This window comes from Musca vetustissima, unplaced genomic scaffold (assembly GCF_032173495.1).
Source record: "Musca vetustissima isolate MV318-11 ecotype Yass unplaced genomic scaffold, APGP_CSIRO_Mvet_v1 utg13749, whole genome shotgun sequence".
In the NCBI taxonomy this organism is placed as follows: Eukaryota; Metazoa; Arthropoda; class Insecta; order Diptera; family Muscidae; genus Musca; species Musca vetustissima.
Genome location: NW_026885959.1, coordinates 298041 through 319836, shown reverse-complemented (window position 1 = coordinate 319836; position 21796 = coordinate 298041). Strand labels below are relative to the sequence as shown.

General features: G+C 35.4%; 2 protein-coding genes across 2 annotated transcripts in view; one reads left to right on the top strand and one right to left on the bottom strand.

Moving 5' to 3' along the window:
- The first annotated feature begins 336 nt into the window (after positions 1–336).
- Positions 337–2442, top strand: LOC133333313 (UDP-glycosyltransferase UGT5). Its single transcript, XM_061541628.1, has 2 exons — positions 337–983; positions 1554–2442. Exons 1-2 carry the CDS (start codon positions 337–339, stop codon positions 2440–2442), a joined length of 1536 nt encoding a protein of 511 aa, XP_061397612.1.
- Positions 2443–3852: 1410 nt separating this feature from the next.
- LOC133333312 (uncharacterized) overlaps positions 3853–21796 on the bottom strand; it is a 41139-nt gene continuing 23195 nt past the window's right edge. The window contains exons 2-5 of the mRNA XM_061541627.1: positions 14585–14756; positions 4834–5057; positions 3959–4108; positions 3853–3894 (exon numbers count right to left, since the gene is read on the bottom strand). Coding sequence (XP_061397611.1) covers positions 3853–3894; positions 3959–4108; positions 4834–5057; positions 14585–14756 — 588 coding nt within the window. The remainder of the gene's footprint in view (positions 3895–3958; positions 4109–4833; positions 5058–14584; positions 14757–21796) is intronic.

Sequence of the window (21796 nt, the reverse complement as noted above, 5' to 3'; positions counted from 1 at the left end):
GTTCAAACTCTCCAATATTAAATTTCAACCTGTGTAGATATATTCTTTTTTTTTGAGTGTCTTGAAAATGCTTTTAATATGATTGCATTTAAATGACTGCTAAATGACAGACAACTGTCGTCTCCCACAACAACAACAACAACAGCAACAATCAATTTGTGAATAGATAAAAAATGTCGGCGTACCACTGGCCACCACTTATAGGCTCTGCGTACGCTTTATCACCCCAGTGCAGTGATTGATTGTTAATTACCTTACAACACCAGATAAGTTTTTTGTTTCGTGCAAAACATAACCGCCAAACGTTTTAAACATTTTTTGGGTGGCATTCGAAAAATGTTAAGGCCACAGTTCGCATCGTTGGTTCTCTCTGTGGTGGTTATTACGAGTTGGGCGTTTCAATTAACCGATGCATCCAACATAGTGGCCTTGTTCATTAATGGCCACCGTTCACATTTGCTGTTCTACATATCAATCGTCAATTTGTTACTGGAGAGGGGACATCATGTGACAGTAGTAACTACACTGGATATACGAGAATTTGATGCGGCTCCTGATAATCTTAGGTGGATAAAATTATCATCGAACTACACAATATCAAGGAGATTGTCTAATTCAAATACATTCGATCAGTTGACATCAATGACGGAACGTATTGATGATACAGCGGAGTTTATGAACGATCCCACATGGCAGAAGTTTATGCAGGATTCAACACAGCATTTCGATCTGATGTTGTTGGGTTATCTATTCAACGACTATCAATTGGGAGTAGCGGCTCATTTTAATTGTCCCTCAGTTGTTGTTTGGACGGGACAGCCAATAGGATTTATTCACAGATTAATTGGCAATCCGCAAAACAGATGGTATGTTCCTCAACCCTATGACCGACACCAATACAAAGGTTGGAGAGGTGTGGCTATCGGTTGGTTTGAAACATTTGTCGAAACTGTTGCTCTGCATAAAATGAAGGAAATTTACGAGTAAGTAGAACATCAGATAACAAACGTAGAGCTCAAGTATTAACTAAAATGCGACACGGAATATGTAGTTTTATGTCTGCTTGGGTAATCGATAATTTTACAACAGTACATAAAATCCAAATATACATGTAAAAATATGTGCCAAGCTATGGCACAATTATTATTGTATTAAGCCATGATACATATTAACTGAATTTGTACGATATAATATGATATGGAAAACCATCAGCACTATTGCTGTGTTCCAAAAACAAAAAACATCTTTAATTTAACGAAATATTTTTCTATGCTTCTGATGTTCCCTTCCATAATTTTCTCAGTATCATATATGATTGGTCCTTTTCCAATTTTAAGCTTGAAAGATCATACATAAGCATATTTTGTGTGTGCACAAAATGAAGTAAAGTGTCATACAATCGGTCACATCCGAATGTAGTTTACATACTGCGTAGTGCCCCATATGCTGCGTTCAATGTTTGAATGCTGAATTTCCGATTTCTAGATCTTCTATATCTCCCGATATCTTCTATATATATATTCCGCACTATAAACCTATTATCTTTCTTTCAGTCAACACTTTTCACAACCGGACTATCCTACATTTTGGGAAATACGTAAAAATGTCTCATTGGCGATTGTTAATCATCATTCGTTGAGCGAAGGCCCCATTGCTCCCCAAATACCGGGTCTAATAGAAGTTGGTGGCCTAGAATATCGAAGAAGAAAAGAACACAGCAATTTCAACGAGCAATACGATACCGATCTCAACAACATTTTGAATAATGGAAAGGGGATCATATATATCAGTTTTGGTTCCAGAGTTAAATGGTCGATGTTGGATGGCAAATTGGAAAACATTTTCATTGAAGCATTCAAACTATTTACCAATTATACAATTATATGGACTTATGACAATGATTGCCGTACATTGGAGAGACAATCTCCAAACATCAAATGCCGTGCCTGGTGGCCTCAAACGGCGATATTGGCATGCAATAATACCAAACTTTTTATAACTCATGGTGGTAAGGGCAGCATATCGGAGGTGTATAGCCACGCTAAACCAATTTTGGGTTTTGCTTTTTTTGGTGATCAAAGAGCCAATGTGGCCCGAGTGCAAACGAAACAATTGGGTAAGGCATTGGATATTTATAACCTTGAATTGGCGGAATTAGTGGATGCCCTCAACGAACTATTAAATACTGAGAGGTATCATCGAAATGCGCGCACATTTTCTCAGTTATATCGAGATAGACCCTTAAGCAGTGAAGAAAACCTTGTTTATTGGTTGGAATATGTTATACGCCATAGGGGGGCTAAACACCTTCACAGTCCGTTGCTCGATTTGAATCTCTTTGAATATTATTTGATAGATATTTATTTAATATTTATTGTGCTTTTATTAACTTGTATACACTTGCTCAATTGGTTAGAGAGACAACTTGGTTTAAAATCATAAAAACTCACCTTTATTCTTAATACACCACACGCCTGACCCGTTGAAATCAAATACCATTGGTAATTGTCGCCATATGACTAGCTTTATTATGTAGCATTTCATATAAAAAATCGTAATTATTTATATGTAAAAAAGAAACAACAAAAATTCTTTAAAATCAAGAAAATAATAAAAATGAATGTTTGTATATGTTTCTGTTACAATTTGCATTTACATACAAGTTATTTTTCCGTTTTTTGTTTAAATACGTTTTTTTATTTTAGTATTTCTGTATTTTATACTAAATCTGTATATAAAATGTATATATTTTTGAAAATAGTTTTCAGCATTTATAAGTTATGTATAAATTATTAAGAATAGTTTTAAGTACATACTGAATGTTGTTTTTACCTTTTATTAATATTTAGAATGTTAGTAAAATACTTTTATTTTTTAATGCAAACAATTGACTTACATACGTATATACAAAATGATGATGAGTAAAAAAATGGTTTTATTGATTTCTTATTCTAAATTTTCGGAATTCGAAAAGAAAAAAATCTCTGGTGAAGCTCAGAGAATTATACCTAACATTTTAATTAAATAATATATTGTGTACTAAGATTTAAATAAAAAAACATTATTCCGTCTCAAATATCATACCATCATGTTTCATTGTTGAAGATTGATAGGCATATTACTATTAAAAATTATTAATTTTTTTAAACCGATTTATGTTTTCATTTTAGATTATTGGGAGAATTGATATATGGCAAGGAAAACAGAGATTTCTTTTATACAAAAAAAATAAAAAAAAATAATTCTAAAATTAAAAAATACACACATTAAAAACTCACACATCCGCAATATCGACAGACAACATAAAATTAAATTCAATTGATGAATATGACTAATTTGGAAACTTAAATGGTAAAAGAGTACAGATAAAATGGAAATTCGTTGGTTACTTAAATTTTGGGCTTGCCATGTGACCGATAACTGGGACATCTTCCCGATTGAGCATTGTATTCACCAAATGCACACACTGGTGGTTTACAGTCATGTTCGCTGATACATCTGCGAAGAAGACAAGACGAAAAAGAAGAAAGAGAAAACACACACACACAGTAAGTCAGTCAATAATTCAAATGAAATCGAGTTTCGAATGGAATTCTTTATTTAGACTAAAAATAAGCAGTGAAACTTACTTGCGATCTTCCAAGGAGAATCCTTCTTCGCCATGTTTGAATCGTAGGCATGTGGGATTATTGGCAATACAATCACAGCGGCACTTGCGCGTCACAACCGTGTGTGGTCGAGGCAGATGAGCATAGCGTTCAACATCCTCTTCCAAGGCACTGAAATGTCGAGGACAATGACAACTAAGCATGTTCTCTGAATAGTGATGGTATTGCGGCTGCCCTGGCGTTTTTATATCTGATCGAGACAGTAGTGTAGCTGATGCGACTGCTGCTGCGGATGCCGATTGGTGATGGTTCTTATGCTGGTGATGTGGTGGTTTTTGCAACTGGGACGCCGAACGCAGATGATGATGTTGCCATGAACCAGATCTCTTACCACGTGGCATCGATTCGTACTGCAAACTGGCACGATTGACACAATGACACTCAGTGTGATTCTGCATTGGTAACGCCTCGATTTCTTTGCGATAATTAAAGTCATAGGACTGAAATAACAAAAATGAGAGATACACCATAAGTGGCAGTAGTTGAAAGTCATTTGAATATTCAAATTCAGGCGAAGCCACTAATAAGCGAAATATGCCGGACACCCATGATCTGATCGTATTAACGTGTCCTATCGATTCTTATGAATATGTTTTTTTGTTTTGATAAAATACCAAATAAATGTTTATGGAGCCATTATCGAGGGTGGTATAGTAAGTTAATGGTATACAGTTTGTGAGGCATTTTTGTGAAAATGTCCAAAATGAGAACAATGATTTTGGGCTAAGGCAGGAAGGACTCGCAATCATTTAAAATCGACACAACATCATTTTGAAGTTATATTATTTATTTATTTATTATTTAAGTTTAACTATAAAATAGTATAAATCCTGTATGTTGCTAAATTTCATAATTCTAACACAAGTAAGCTACGTTACTCCAGCAAAACCAGCAATTTCGATCCACAAGTATTTCTCTTTTTGGCGATTTCAAGATTGTTTTCGGGATCAAAAGCAAATAAAAGTTCTTCAAAAAATATTTGCCCACCAATAGTTTTGTACGCACCAACATCTATATTTTGGCGTAGCTATTCAATTGGATATAAAATGGATATATTTATCTAAACGCCTACGGAATTACATATTCCAACTATTTGTCAAACAATTTATGACGGACCAACGGACATGGACGGCAATCAGCACACAAATGGAATTGAAATACTTACGAATACGTAGACCATGACAATTTCTTGTCGCTTGACGGTGCAGACACTGGCTGTGGAACCACAGCAGCCTGTATCATCTCCACATCTGTGCAAAATCGTGGCATAAGGCTCGTAGCGTTTCGAAGTATTATTGGAAATGGGTATAACGCGTGGCATAGGCTTCCGACACTTGGTGGCATGTATCATGCGTTGCCAATGTTCTGTGGCCAGTTCATGTGGAGTTCCTGTGAATGAAAATAAAATAAAAAACAGAAGAACAAATAAAATCATAAACATAAATAAAAACTAACAACAACAATATGCGAATAGACAATTCAGACCAGTGATGGTGATCTTTGTGAGTTTGCACTTTTAGTGTGTGGAGGAGTTGAAATTGCAACAACTCACTCGTTCGTTCCCCAAATCAGTCAGCAAACCAGCCATCTAACCGACGAGCCAGATGTCAGCATAACTCATTTCAATAGTCATTGGCACCGGGCATATTTATAGCATAGCTTGGAAATTACCTTTCCATGCGCATGGTCATGCGCACAACAACGACAACTTTATTACGAACACTTAACAATGAAATGTCCAGTCCCTTCCTACTGAATGCAGGCGGCTAACCATTGTTGGGGGCACAACAATTCTTTTGAAGTTTATGTTTTTCCAACTTAAGGTAAGGTAGAAAAAGAAACACGGCATTGATGAGGAACGGCAAGGCTCGTCAGCATGACAGCCGTGAAATGCGGCGCACGCAGGCGCTTTAACAGCCGCGTCATATAATTTGCATTTTCCAGAATAAGCTCCTAGATTCAGATCGTCTCCTTTTCTAGGTTTTCGTATTTTTGTCTTTAATTCCTGATTAGTCTGCTGCTGTGGAGGCGGTCATTTACACAAAATTATGCATTAAAGTGAAGTGAAGGTATGCATGTCCCGGTCAGTCGTCAGTTAGCCAGCCATCCAGATAGCCATTCAACAAATGAGTGCATAAAATCATTGCGTGTCTGGCCAAGTGAAGTGAATGTTTGATGGCTGCTTAGTGAGTTCCTGGTAACGGCAGTCCATTGATCGATTAGGCAGCCTGTCTATGGGTCTTTGTGGTTGGTTCCATTCGATTCTGGCATCAGCGTAATTAATTTCTAACAGTAAATACCTTTTATCCGGCAAATGTGTGTTTAATGGCCAAGGCGGATTAAGGCGCTGGCACAGCCTATGTTCGGCCGTCCAAATCAAGTTTGTCCATCAATGGCGAGTGTAAACATGTAAAAGCCCCATGAATAACAACAACAACATGAATAGTTACAACACATATTTAGTGGTCGGAGAACATAAAGGAGTTCAAAGAATTTGAACTTTGCAAATTTTGTTTGCTTGTCTTTTAATGGATTTTTATGTTATTAGAATATAAACAGCTTTCCAGAATAGCATGTGAAGATAGAGCGAATGTCCCGTGATCAGGTTTACAAAAAGTGACGAAATCATAAATATTGGAAACTAATAAAAAACGTAGTAATTAGTTCAAGTAATATCAGTCGAAAAAAAAAAACTTACACCTCTAATCAAAATTGTACTTCATATTTCAGCGAGTGGGGAGATTCAATTGTAAGTATTACGGAATGAATTGAGTTGCAGGGTTTGGAAACCTGATACAATGATGATTAAAAATTACAAAATAGTTTTTGATTTAGCCATAGGAATAAGCCACAGCCCTAAAGACTTGCTTTGTAAAATGTTACGCCACTTAAACAAAGGCCAATCACGGCAGTCTTTGGCAAATTTGCAATACTTTTAGTTTATATTAGTTTGAGGAAAAAGAAATCAATTAGGCCGGTGGTCGAAAATGTCGATAAAATCGGAGAAATTATCAAAGTTCACCGGCATGTTAGCAGTCGTAAAATCGCACAGAAGCTAAAAATCATCTATAAAACATTGTTAAACCATTTACATAAAGCTGTATTCAAAAAGAAGTTCGATGCTTGGGTGCCACACCAATTAAAGAAAAAGGATGGATCGAATTTCCATCTGCAAATCCCTGACCAAACGGAATGAGATATACCCATTTCTTAAACGGATGGTGACTGGAGATGAGAAATGGATCACATCCGATAACCCTGTGCGAAAACGATCGTGGTCAAAGAGCGATGAAGCACCTCAAACGGTGGCCAAACCAGGACTAATGGCCAGGAAGGTTCTGCTATGCATTTGGTGGGATTGGAAGGGGATTATTTATTATGAGTTGCTTCCATATGGGCAAACTCTAAATTCTGTTCTCTACTGTCAACCACTGGACCGTATGAATATAGCAATTGGCTAGAAACGGCCAGAATTGGCCAACAGGAGATGTGTAGTGTTCCGCCAGGACAACGCTAAGCCGCACACATTTACAGTGACTCGCCAGAAACTTCGGGAGCTTGGTTGGGAAGTTTTAATGCATCCGCCAGTCCGGACTTGGCACCAAACGATTCTTGCATTGCAAAATTTCTTTAATGATAAAAAATTGGTAACTAGGGAGAATTGTGAAAATCGACTGCTACAGTTTTTTGCAAATACAAAAAATCAATGCATATTTGGCTCAAATCGAACATTCCGAAGCATGTTAAATAAAGTCCTATAGTTCATATAAAAATAATGGATTTATTTTTTCCCAACCTAATATTTTATTTCTTGGATCTAGGGTACACATTATGAGGCATCAAGAGTCTCCTCATTGTACATGGATAAACTTCAATGTAAATTTTTTGTTTTAATTCAGTAGACGAGGTTTTAGGCTAATCTCTGATAGTTCTTAAGATTCTTTTTCCATTCTTTTTTTTAATTTGCTTTTTCAAAGCAAATTAAAAATTGTAATATAAATCCCCATTTTACACCTTTTCTTACTCCACTGCTATTATTTTGCAAACTAAAATAAAAGAAAGGCATACAAAAAGAGCGGTATTTTTTCATATTTTTTCAATCTAATAGTGATTTAAAAATCTAGAAAGAAATCAGATACAAAATTGTTTTAAATATAGCGCATAATGATGATGAATGACTACCCCCAAATAGCGAACCACTAATAAAATTTGACGTATTACTCGAACTGTTAACATCATAAACGTCCGTTACAAAATCTATGATCCATACTCGAATGTCATACGATGACAAAGTGTGTGTTCAATTCATGGTTACAAATATTCTGTTAATTTTGTGCCGAAATTTAACTACCCGTTGGAAACTTTTTCCCATTGCCCAAATCTTGGTTCGTCGTGTGAGGTTAAACGACTTGTGTTTAAATACCCGTCGTTTCTATGATCACGAGATCCCCTTAGGTTAAATTTACACAATGATTTCCACAAGAGCTCTTGTACATATTCTTGTAATCGAAACTGCTAACTTGAAACATGTGGCAAGTTATCATCGTTATGGCAATATTGTAAGACGTTTTCACGAATACCAATAACATAATTGAGGAAATTTTCGCCTAATACTCGATTCAATGGATGCCACGTTTGTTTGTGTGTGTGTCTGAGTGTCTTTGGCTTGGCAAGTTGCAACAAATTCATGGTGGCAAATTCCTTTGACTTGGGTGGCAAATCTAATGAATGATTTTCAAACTATCGATCGCCATCTAACAATTGATCAATTTCATAGATTGCTGCTCTGTTAGGCAGTTTGTCTACATTTATGATCTTTATAAGCTGCAAATGATCTACATGTGTTTGTTGTATATCAAAAGATTCCATAATATTATATTAGGGTGTATCGTATAAAACTCTTATACGTTATGGGGGATGGGAATGTTGAAAACAAAAGGAGTTTTTAACTCTCATATAATTCTACTAAAAACTGATAACATATTTTGTGCATCCGTATGGAGGAAGATAAAATAAAAACAAATGAAAGACTTCACGGAAATTCATTAAAATACCCGGTGATGTTGGCATTATTTTTATATCCTTTAAAATGAAGAGTCAAAATCTGAGGATTATTCTAATTCACGTTCAGCAATGTATCCTAGAAATACGTTTGATATTTCTATAAATTTTTATTGTATGTATTTTTCGGCACCCACCAATGTTCGACAATAACGTCAGTAACAGCGAAAAGCTGTGCATCTTAACTGCCCCATTGCAGCGAATGATAAAAAACAGCTTTCTCTAATTTGCTTGAGCAAAGCGACCAGGCAAAATGGGCGTTCAGTCTCTGTAGGTAATTGAGGCAGCAGGCACAGATGCTCTCTACAGATGGCCAGCAAGAGTTCGGCTTAGCCAACACTGGTACACCGTTTGAGCTATTTGTATATGCAAACGCGTCTAATATGTGATAAGTGACGTTTTATGACTCTATTTTGCTACATTGGCACACTGCTAGGCTCGTTCGGCGAAATCATTGCCTCACTGGCCCGTTCGATTGGTTCGGTTCGGATCGGATCGTTGTTATAACATAAATTATTGCAGCCTCTGCTGATAAATTGGACTTCGTGTGCCGGCGCATTGGGCACATATATTTTCTTCGGTTATGATATGTTCGAACAGCAATTGTTGCTGCGTTGTTAGGAGGTATCAGCAACAGCAGCCGTCGGCCGCCAGCTAAGCAGCCAACAATGTTTTTGTTTTATGGACATCATTTACATATCCACAAATCCGCAATGCAATGCCCCCGTATCGTATGACACACACTCGCCAATCACCGATCAAAGTGTCAATTTTCATAAGAGTTGTCGGATGGGCGGACAGACATATGGTGACAGTAATTAAGAGGATTACCTAAACATCGAACTAAATATACAAAATACAGCCATACACAGACACACACACTGAATTTAACAGGTTATCAATAGTGTTTTGGCCACGATTACAACTTACAGGAGCAATGTTGGCAATTTCTAGTGACGACTTAAGATTGTCCGCCTGAATGATAATGACAAAGTCAGCTGTTAACATCTACGAGTATGTCTGTATGAATTCGAATACGAACAGCTCAGTTCGGTTCATATCAAAATGCCAGACATTTAGGCAGACATCCGTACCAGAAATGACGATTTACCAAAATGGCAGGTGAAAAGTAAAATTGCCTCTATGCGAATTGAAATAACCCACTTTGGTTGTCAGCGCATCTCCATTTGGACTGTCTCTTTCTATGGACGATTTAGGCAAGTCCATAGATTTCATGCTTGAAATAAATTCGGAGTCCGTGTCATGCGTCTTCTTTTGGCAAGCATTTGCCTTGTCACCACCCAGCGTCCATTTGCGAAACATAGAATGAAAACGGTGACAGTATTTGCAAGTGACATTACCCAGTGGCATACATGAGCACAAATGCAGCACACGCACACACACACACACACATACATATATAAAACTTAACCATGCATGAATATTATATTTAAAATAGATAAATTCTCAGGCGTTAGAAATCTTTAAATGTTTTCCTTTAAGAAAGAGGTTGCATACATGAACAGAGTGTTGCATATGAATATTTCAGCCGGGAAGACAGGGTATACTATTGTCCCAGTAATTCAGTGAGATGAAATATTAATTCGTGATTTTTAGATGTGGTTCGGAAGCTGATTGGTAATTGAATCAATTCCTGTGTAATTGTGTATTGAAGTTGTGACTTCAGTCATTTTTGATTATGACCTCTCAGTTACGCTCTCACACCCTTACTCTCAATTTAGTTCTGTTCAACACTGTCGTAGATCATCAATTTAATCTCTTTGTTGAGATATACTTTGTCAATCGGATCTTGTGAGTAAATTATTCTTTTAATGCAGATTAAGCTGTAAATTTTTTGGGTCTGGTCGCACTGATATTCCAGAGTATGATATGTCAGCGTATACGTTATATATTTTTAACTGCACTAATAAAGTATACGTTACTGTAAAATATGTCATACTTTTGTCGTCTACTCCGTCTACTTACGAATATGCATATTTTGTTTTATCTTTTTTTATACCTTCCGGATAGCCCCATATAAGGGTACCTCCAATTTCCGGCATTTTGGGGTTCTTGAACGCTGTAATTTGGTAATTGTTAGTCGTTCGTAGCAACAAATCTTACTTCCAAATATTCGCCCTAAGCCCCATATAACCCCCTTTTTTATATTAAACTAGTTATCTGATTTGTTCCGCCTTTTTTGATTTATCCCCATATGGGCGTATTCCACCATATTTTGTACTCGAAAGTATAGTATTCTAATTCGATTTAGCCAATTTAGCCATATGTTGCAATCATTCTACTTTCGTAGAATATCCTAATAAAAAACTAGAACGCCAGGTTCGAGAATGAAATATATCAGCCCGAATTTATGCCTATAATGCCCCATATAATGATATCTACCGATTTTCCGTATTGAGGTATATCATTCCTAAATTAGGCATATAATGATAACTCCAAATGTTCGGTAATTCCTACACGATGTAATGTCCCGCTTTAGGTATGGCCTCATTTAAGTTTGCTCTCTAAATTACAGCATTTTGGGGATTTTTTTCTACCCATGTTCCACCCCACCATTCGCCGTCAAAAGCGGTCCACATTTTGGGGTTTTTGTGATTTTAGGAAAAATCTCCAATCAAAATTTTTAAAATTTGTATTTGATTGCGAAGTTATGATTATGAAGTTCATTATTTACTCTGATAAGTGTCTGTTTCTCTTCGTTCTCTTTCATTAATCGTTTTTTATGCTGGACTCTTTGTCATTCATACTCATTCATAGATTTGATTACCTTTAGTAGAACATTGATCAACTTTTGTAGTCGGGTTTTAACTCCCTATGTCAGCTCTAGGAGTACAAATAATGTACTGTCAGCATTTGTAAATGCGTAAATTAACTCTTATATCTCCCACATTGTTGTTCTTTTGCTTCGTTACACTCTTATATTCTACGATAAATCAAGACAAAATGATAAATGCCATTCGATTGGTGTTCTTCGATTCATGTTACGGAACTGACATGTTAATTGATTTACGCTACTCCTTACAAAAGACACAGACACACAATCATTTGCTCTATTTCAACGCTGCAGATTGACAATTAGTTGTAACTGTAGTAAAATTATGCACATTGTCATCAATGCAACTGCATCCAGTTATTCTTCATTCATCCATTCAATTGTGTGCAAACATTGTATGCTTATATATGAGTGTGTGTGTGAGTGTTTACAAATGTAATTGAAACGAAAAGTCAAACGCCTAACATTGCAACAAAACTCATCTCAGGAGAGACGAATGACAACAAAATCTTGAAAATTACTTGGCAATTATTTGTGGTTACGGTAGTCGTCGTCGTCGTTGTCGACGACAAAGTATTTTCTCAATGACAATGACAGCAACAATGAAATATTTTCTCATTTTGTTGTGTGCCTCCCTGTCTCTCTGTCGTTTGGTTGTTGGTCGTCGTTGTCAATCCCGAGTTCAGTGTCAATACCATTCATGAATGGTTTGACAATTATCAACCTGAAGATCAGCTGCAATTCCCCCCTCGACAAAGTCATTATTGTCCTTCCCTCCAACTCCATTTGGCATGCAAAAAAGCATGATTCATCTCGGTGTTCAATGGTCATGATAAATGTAAACGACATGCCGGCAGTATTGAACCACGAGGAAGCTGGTGATCATAATGATTTTGTGTGTATAGATTCTTTAGAAACAAAAACTGAAAAAAAAAAAATTTGCTTGATACATGTTAATGGCCATCCATGTCATTGGATTTATTGGGGAGGGTAGGAAATTAAGGAGTAATTGGGAACACAATATTGTTCAGATGATATTCTTTATATTCAAAAATTTAAAGATTTGCTACAAATCGGGCACAAAATGGGCTAGTAAGACTGTTTATAACTTTTTTGAAAATAAATAAGCGTAATTTTCTAAGTTATTTTAGCCACGAAAAGGTGAACTTTTCACAGACATTGATGTTGAACTTAGCATGTTTTTTTTACTGGAAAATCATAGTATTCAATATAGTTTGCAAGATAAAAGATCTCCCCCACCAAAAATGTTCAGAATGTGTCCATATTTTGAAGTAGCTAGCCATGCGCTTGCCTTTAAACATTTTGTGCGGAAATTATTTCTACCACCCCAATATGCATTATGGTATTGTCACAACTCGTCTTGGTCTGTGGTTGCAGAGTGTGAATACGATAGCAAGCTAAAAATCAGCACAACAATACTTAAGCCATGTTAATGATTATGTTCTCGTGGTTATATTATCTTTGCCATTCGATGTGGTTTGCAGACATCTAGCAGAAAGAATCTTAACTTGTTTTCTTTTTATTTCTTCTTTATGCACCTCTCTTATGTCGTTGTCAGTCCACCGAGATACATTGCTATTCAAACAGATGTTCCTTGTGATCACACGGATGATGGGAGGAACAAAAACCATGTATTTTGTAATGCATTGAAGTGTGTATGACAAAATCTGTATGTATGTGAGTGAGTACGTGTGTGTATGATTGAACGTTGTTACAACATTAACGGTTTACTGTTGCCTGATAATGCCTTTTTTCATTTTCCAATTGCTTGATTTGGAAAACAGAGGCGATAATCATTGGGAATCTTTCAAATTGACATGCAACGAAATAAGAGGCTTTAGACTAAAGTAGGAGCATAAGAAGAATTTCTTTCAGATTTCATGAGAAAATAATTTAGAATTTGATTACAATGTTTAGATTAGTTGATAAAATATGAATTTGCAATCAGATATATATTATACAACTTGAATTCATGTTTCCAATATGTATATATTTTCGAAGTAGAAGGATGTAGTACATTAACATAATACTTGATAATTTCCTGAGTAACTCGGAATGTGTTATCATAACCTACAAATGTTCTAGGGTCAATAGTAAAATGTCAGACTGATGATAGGCCTTACTGGATAGGATCTACATCGGCATTGATTGCAGACGAATTCTACTGTAAATCTGATCAGATACCCATTGTAGATTTTTTTCGACATTTATGGAAAAAATAGGACGTCTTTTTTGAAACGTGGAACAGTTGTTTTTCTACAGAGAAAGTTTTCAACATTTGCAGTTATCTTATATTTGTCTGATAGATTTTTTCCTCAGTTATCGTTTTAAGGAACTATGGTTAAACACGAGGACACTTCGGAATTCAAACATAAATCGGACGAAAATCGTAATTCTCATCGAGCATTCTTTTCGGTTTAAAAATGAAAGTTCCAAGCTTCTGGAAAATTCGTGTATAGTTTATATTTTAATGCATTCAACGTATTACTATAATAAAACATAATTGTTAATTAGGCCAATATTCAACACTCCATACTAAATCATTTGTATTGTCATCAGAAAATCCAATGGAAAATTAACCCATAAATTAAACTTTATTTACGAATTGTTGCCACAAAATCATATACCCAGACACCAGACAATTTAGCGAATCATTGACGATAAATTAATCTGTTGCAGGCATATCTTCATCACGTCTAATTTGAATACCAAGCAATTAAGACGACATTCTTCCAATCGTGGCCATTTAAGGTCCGATACCACATCTGGATAATAAAGCACTGTTTTATGAAGCGACAATTAATTACTCTTTAATGGAAATAAAAAAAGCGAACTGGCTGCAACAATGGACAATGTCTGAATGCCTAATGAATACCACTACATACAGGCTGGCATTCTGTTGGTGTGCGTGTGCATGCAGCACGTATTCATTCATTAACTCTTTCTGTCAGTTCGTCAGTACGTCGATTCATTGATTCATGGTGCAAAACGAGAACTGCAATGAAATCCATTTTATTCGATTATGACAAACGATACTTACTTGGCCTCTTTTGTTCTTGAATGTAACGTTCGCGAGCCTGCTGAACGGCCTTTTCATTGCCAACTTCCAGGTATTTTTGATCCGTCAATACACCGGGTGCATCGCGTTGCATTTCGTTGTCGTCGTCATCGTCGACAGCATTGCGATAGGGTTCATCGTCGACATAGTCATCCTGCAAGAAAGCCAAACATAAAGATAATCTATTACAAATATCAATGACAGCATTTCAAGAGGTCAGTGTAGCAGGCGCTTCATCTATTGGCCAACCCACTTGCACTTGGAAAATGACACAATTTACAATGGAATGGGTAGCAGCTGCAATCTGTAGTAGTAGTTGTTGTTGTTCGTTTGTGTGTTTGTTTCTATTTCACAGACAACAAGAACTACTGACCACCACAATGAGTGAAAAATGATTGCAGTGATAACTGGGATTGTTGGAGGTGGCAGTGCCAGTGTCAGAGGAGCGGACGGACGGACAGTCATTGCTTATATCTGATAAGAAGGAAGCAACATTGCGATAAAATTCCAACCACCCAGTGCGACCCATTTTCTAAAGTTTCGCCATTCAGCAAAAATCATCAGCATTACAACTACCATCACCACGAGCAGCAGTAGCTCTGGTGGATTATTTATCGTTTCCCGTGTATTGAGCACTCTCGAGTGGAATCACTTCAAAGAAATCAATACTGCTGAAGCTATTCCTGCCACTGACTTCGTTGTTTCAAGCAGCAATAGCAGAGAGTATCATTCAAAGGAAAACCAGTAGTCAAGTACACAACAAATGGGAATCACAAGTGGGAATCTACAATCGATGAACTAACAGTTGTTGTTGTTGTTGCTGTTGGTCAAAAGTAGCTTTCGTTCTCAAGTTACTGTAACCAGTTGGAACGAAGGTTTTCCAAATGCTTGTCTTGTGACGTGCGAGGTGAAGGTAGATAATTCACATTGTCAGAAAAACAAGAAGAAGATGTTGCAAGTGAAAAATTTATTAAATGTTAGAATGAATTTAATACAAAAATGAAATAAAAAACTAACAAAATCTTTTAAAACATATAGTAATGTGGAGAAAACAAAAAAATTAAATTTCTTACTTTCTTTGTTTTTCGGCAATTGCAATGCAATTAACTCGTTACGTCCGCAAGTTAAAAAAAAAACAAAGAAAGAAGGAAGTAACCTAGATTTTGCACGGCATTCATTTCGAAAATGAATGCCCCACACTTTACGTCCTTGGGTGTAAAGTGTGGAGAAAGCAAAAAAAGCAACCTTTAATAAAACTACAATGCAATTGTGGACAACCCTAAATGTATGCATTTAAGAACACGAAGAAGACGACGAAATATTTTCAATTTAATTAGAATAGTATATTTAATGTTTCAATTCCTTTAAAAAAATATTTGTTACATTTCCAAATACCAAGGCAATAGCATATATTTATCTTCCATATTCTTTGATTTGAGTATTCTTTATTATTTGAATCATTGGATCATATACAAAATATGATGTAGGTTATAATACAGGCTTTGGTTACTTCCTTACAAGTTTTTCGTTCTAAAAGTGTCACACCTTTTTTCATTGCATTACCATGTCTAAAAATAAAACACGGAATTTCCGGAACTCACAGGGAAGCCAACATTAAATTGTCGTTAAGGACCAACACATTTTATTTTTGTTGGCAAACGTTCAACGGTTAGGGTCACAAGTGCTTGAAAATGAAAATGTTGAGAATAAAATGTAAGAGTTTAATTGTCACAAATACAGTAAGAAAATCACACTGAGCTGTTGCGGTCCAACAAAAGACGAAATTGTGGGTTACTACCAGGAAGTAACACTAATTACTTCACCTTTTAATGGATATAAATAATAGAAACAATTTGTACACAAGTAGCATATGCCCTCTACTTCGTGATGTGAATGAGTGAACTATTTAAACATGTCTTAACATATTATGTTGTTTTCATAGAAAACTGTAAATGACCATAATTAAAATTAGAATACCATGTATACCTTATACAGTCCCACCTTCCTTTCCAGTCCCACCAAATGCATAGTAGAACTTTTCTTGCCGTTAGTCCTAGCTTGGCCACCGTTTGAGGTGCTTCACCGCTCTTTGACTACGATCGGATCTTATGGATTTCTTTTTCCCCAAACTAATATAAATCCAATAAAAAACTATATTTTCCAAGCCCGATCGCTTCACCGAAATATAATTGTACCATATAATCAGTACCATTTAGAACACATTAGTATGAATTTCCAAAACTTTTTACATATCCCAATCCTACACCCTAACAGTGATCCTGACATCAATTTTCAAGATTCTACCTCAAACGGTTCACCGAAATCCACATTTGGTACCATTTAGTTATATTTTCAAAACTTCTTACATCAGTTCAGCCAAAATTTTAATTGTACAAAGTTTAATTCACATTAGTAGCTCAATTCTACCCACCAAAAATTACCCTAACTCCAAATTTCAGGATCCCAGCTCTATAGTTTCGCCCAAAATCGAATTTGTACCAAATATAGTGTCATTTAGTACTTATCGTACACGTAAGTAAAAATTTCCAAAACTACCTACATTTCGCTATCCTACACTCTGACGGTAATGTTACTTTCAAATTGTAGGATTCCAGCTCCATTTGCACCTTCAAATTAAAATTGTACCAAATATACACCATATAGTGCTTTTTGTATACATGAGTATACGATTTCAAAACCATCTCCTTATAACGACCTTAATTAATACATACCCAAATCCTACACCCCAACATAAGTAAAAATTTCTAAAACTAACTATATATCGCTATCATACGCTCCGACGATAATGTTTATTTCAAATTTTGAGATTTCGGCTCCATTTTTACCTCTAAATTAAAATTGTACCAAATATAGTATCATATACTACTTTTTGTATACATGAGTACACGATTTCAATACCATCTCCTTATATCGACCTTAATTCGCATTCCAAATTTCAAGTTTTTAGCTCTACTAAATACCGAATTTAGTACATTTTAGTATTATTCGGATACTTATAGTTCGAATTTCCAAAAAAACATATTTCGAATTTAAGAGTTCTAGCTCTATCTTGGCGAGTACTTTTTTTGTCGTTCTAGTACGATTTTCCGAAAACCCAGCTTTATCTGACACCTTTGCATCAAATTTCAAGATTCTAAATCCAGCAACTTCATGTGGGCGTTGAAGAATCGTTAAGTCAGTCACTTCTTCAGTGGTGAGTTATTTGGAATACCATTTGTACTTTGATTTGCAAGAAAGTCAGGCGTAATCCCAGTTTGTTGTTATAACAACAAATATTTATTAGTGGGGGACGTATGACATTGTCCACCCAGGGGATAAGGCAGGGAAGAATACAGTTTCGGATCTCGCCACTGATCCTCATCAGTTATCTTAGTTTTTGTTAAGTAATTCCCCCAGAAGCTATTTATAGCTTCTTTACAAAAAAAAAAAAAAAACAGTGAACGGAGCAGTATAGTCGGACGGGGCAGACCATACGATACCCTACACAACTACCACAGAACTCTATCTTTCTGCGGGTTTTTATTCCGAGCCTGGGTAATATTTCGTGTTGTTTGCACCCTCTTGCCCAATTAGAGGTCAACAGCTCATCTTCCGTATACTGACATATTTTCCGAATTTTACTAATATTCAGTACAGCCCTTCTAATTAATTGTCCATATTCCCTTTACCGTGGGTTGTGTTGTGATGTTCGGCTTATAATTGTAGCCTCTAGATTGAATCAAAAAAACACAAAAAAAAAATAAGTTTTCGGTTCACTTTATCCCAAAGTTATTATCTGATCATCATCGAAAATTATAGGCCATAACTGGAATCTCTTGGCCATAATTGCGGTCTCTGTAGCGACCAAAAATACGGAAAAATTAAGTATTTAGTCCATTTTATCCCCCAAATATTAAACGATCTTTACCAAAAGCAATAGGGGTTTTCATTGCGCCGAACCCTTCCTACATGCAAAATTTCGTAAAGATTGGTCCATAACTGTGCCCTGTATCGTCTTTACAAATTATAATGGACAGACGGACGGACACTCAGCTAGTCGAGATATGACGATCGGTATACTTAAAGGTGAGGCTGCTCAATGCTATAATACCCTGACAACATAGTTGTGTAGGGTATAAAAACATTTTATACCCAAATGTCTTTTGTAACAAATCGAAATTGTTGTAAAATAAGACTACAGTAAAACTGAGAGAAAGGGAGCTTTTTTACTGGAAAAATTCACTCTGTGAAAACAATGGAAATTATTGTATAGAGATGTATTCCTCAAATATATTTATTTTTTATTTGTTATAATTACACTACTAAATACATATATTTATATGTAAAACAACTCTGGGTCACGACTAACAAGTTTTACTCGAATTTCCATTCTTGTGTACCAATATTTTAATATGCAATTTTCAAATCAACGCCACAATTTGACAAATTTTTCACATATTTATTACTTGCCATAACCATTTTCATGTTAATGAAATGTTGTGCAAATTTGTCAAAAAACTCTTAATTGAATTTCAATTTTAGAATTCATGAATTATTCACAAGACAGATGAACAAGCTGCTATTTGTTGCTACAGTTGTAAATGTTTTCGTCAACAGGAAAAAAAAACACCCACCAAAAATACCAGTATAAAATTTGCAAATCAAGAAAAAAAAACTATTTATTAAAACAAGTGGGTGCCACGAAAATCTTGAATTAAGATTAAATTGATTTTAAGACTAGGTAGTCAGAAATTGTTTGTAAAGTAATTTGGATTTGGTAATCCTAAATCAGTCATTGAATGCTAATATAACAAAGGGGAGCGAGGTAATTCAGCGAGGCATGAAGTGGTTATCAATCATTATCCAGTTATTGATTTGTTAGACTTGTGTCCCCCTGGCCAAATAAATCTACCAAGTTTAAGAAAAATTTCTTTATCGTAAATTTTATACGAAATTGTCCAATTGATATGTATTCTTTGTTGTGAACATTTACCGAAAATCTAAACGAAACATTAATTATTTTTTTGGTTAATTTTTATTGTATTTTTTGTAATGAAATATTGTTCTGACATAAACTGCTGTTAAGCCAGTTTGCAACATGCATCACACATTGTACAAAATGTATTATGGACTTGCAAACATACATTATTGTCTAACCAAAAATCACGCCTTCCCAAATCCCCGTCACATTAAAAAGAATGCCACATTCAACACCAAAAAGAAGTGGTTAAAGAATTTTTAAATCCCTCTTAAATGCCACTCACACACACTCTTTCTCTCCCTACCTTACTCTGATGGGGATTTATGTGGATTTTAGTCAATCAGGCAGTCAGCCAGTTTAGGTGGTGGTTCCATTATTTGTAGATATTGTATTGTTGCCATTTTTTTACGAGGAGACACTCCGTTTGTTTCTGGCAATTTTTAACAGTCAATTCATGATCCTTTGACAACGCCACACAGAAAACTTCGAAAATAATAAAAGAAGGTGTTTGAACATTGTCAAGGTGTGGCTGATGGCGATGGCTATGACAATGGCTGGGGTTTTGCCGTCTCGAGTTGTAGCAAAATGTTCATCTACAGAATAATTGAAATTAACAAAAGACCGTAAAATTGTAATAAACTTTGTCCAAACATTTAGGCCGTTCCTTGTTTAAAAGAGTGTAAATGACGTTAAGTCTGTATGTGAACATATGCGTTTGTAATGATTATTATTAGTATTGGAAAGACCCTGAATATTTTGTTTTCTTCTTGGCATTCCAAGTAGCATATGTAATGTGACATATATACATATATAAATATATATGTATTTATCATGGTACGTGAACATCTTTTAAGAATTTGTGGTATAGTATATATAAAAAATGGGGGTCACCTAATTAAAACATGACCTATGCATTTTTTTTTTTTTGTTTTAAAACGCTTAGATATGGTTTACTAAAGAGATTTTGTGTAATTTTTTATATCGAATGCAATTTTTTCATAAATAACGATTTTATTCAATTCAAATAAATATGGACACTTCCACAGACACTTACATAACGAATTTTCCTTTATGATATCGAAAAAAAATACTAAAATCTAGTAAATTGTTGCAGTACGGGAACAGACCAATATTTTACAATTCTTCCTTAATACTTTTTGTAGAACTTTAGGAGTACTATCAGTGATAAAAAAATTTAAGGGTCTCCGATTTTTATCTTTCGAAATAAATGCAACAAAAGAGCGGTCACTCACGCGTTATCATATATACAGTGACGAGCAGAAATGAGTACATGCTTGTACATTGGACAAAAAATATAAAAGCAAATTCCAAAATTTTGGTTGTATTTTATAATGTATTTCGTACCTAACAAATCAACCTAAAGTTAAAGAATTTAACTCTTTAATTTCTAAGAAAAAACAGAGAAAAGTAAATCAACTCCAATGTACTCACTTTTGCACTTTTGAACAAATTTGCAGAATTTGAATATTTTTATTAATTATACCGTAGTTTTATATTTTTAATGTATCATTTATGCAATTTGACATATTTTCAACCAATTTTAGTAAAATTTCATTGGAATTATTCTTCCAATCACCTCAGATCCACTACCAAAGTTCGTCTAAATTATTAGGGGCTGATTGGTACTGTCCCACCTCCCTCTTTGCGATTGGCCCCAAATTATCGTTCGGATTGATGTCGAAACTGTGTGCTGACCACTGTGTTAATTCAAAATTTTGCTCACGAAGTTATTCTCTCACGAATTTTGACGTATATCTTTGATCACAGTCCTGCACATAATAAGTTCTTCTACAGAATAGGCGTACTTAGCTACCTAAACTGACTGATATGACTCTACAATTATCTAAATGGACTTCTTTTATTATTATATTGTCAATTTTTTTTAACATCGGTCCAGGACCCACAAGTTAAAGCCTACGCATACCATGGCAATTCCTCAACCCTGCTTCACATGGGGCTTTTGAATTAGTTTTTATCACCAACTGACTGATATGACTCTACAATGATCTAAATGAACTTATTTTATTATTATATTGTCAATTTTTTTAACATCGGTCCAGGACCCATAAGATAAAGCCTACGCATACCATGGCAATTCCTCAACCGTGCTTCACATGGGGCTTTTGAATTAGTTTTCATCACCAATAATGCTTATCGTCGGATTGAAAACGGTTGAATTTGGATTCGTCGGA

What these genes read in the sequence shown, in the direction of transcription:
- LOC133333313 (XM_061541628.1), top strand. Translation starts at nt 337, where the DNA reads ATGTTAAGGCCACAGTTCGCATCGTTGGTTCTCTCTGTGGTGGTTATT. An exon ending in AAAATGAAGGAAATTTACGA is followed by an intron (nt 984 to 1,553) that starts GTAAGTAGAACA and finishes TCTTTCTTTCAG; the next exon opens with TCAACACTTTTCACAACCGG.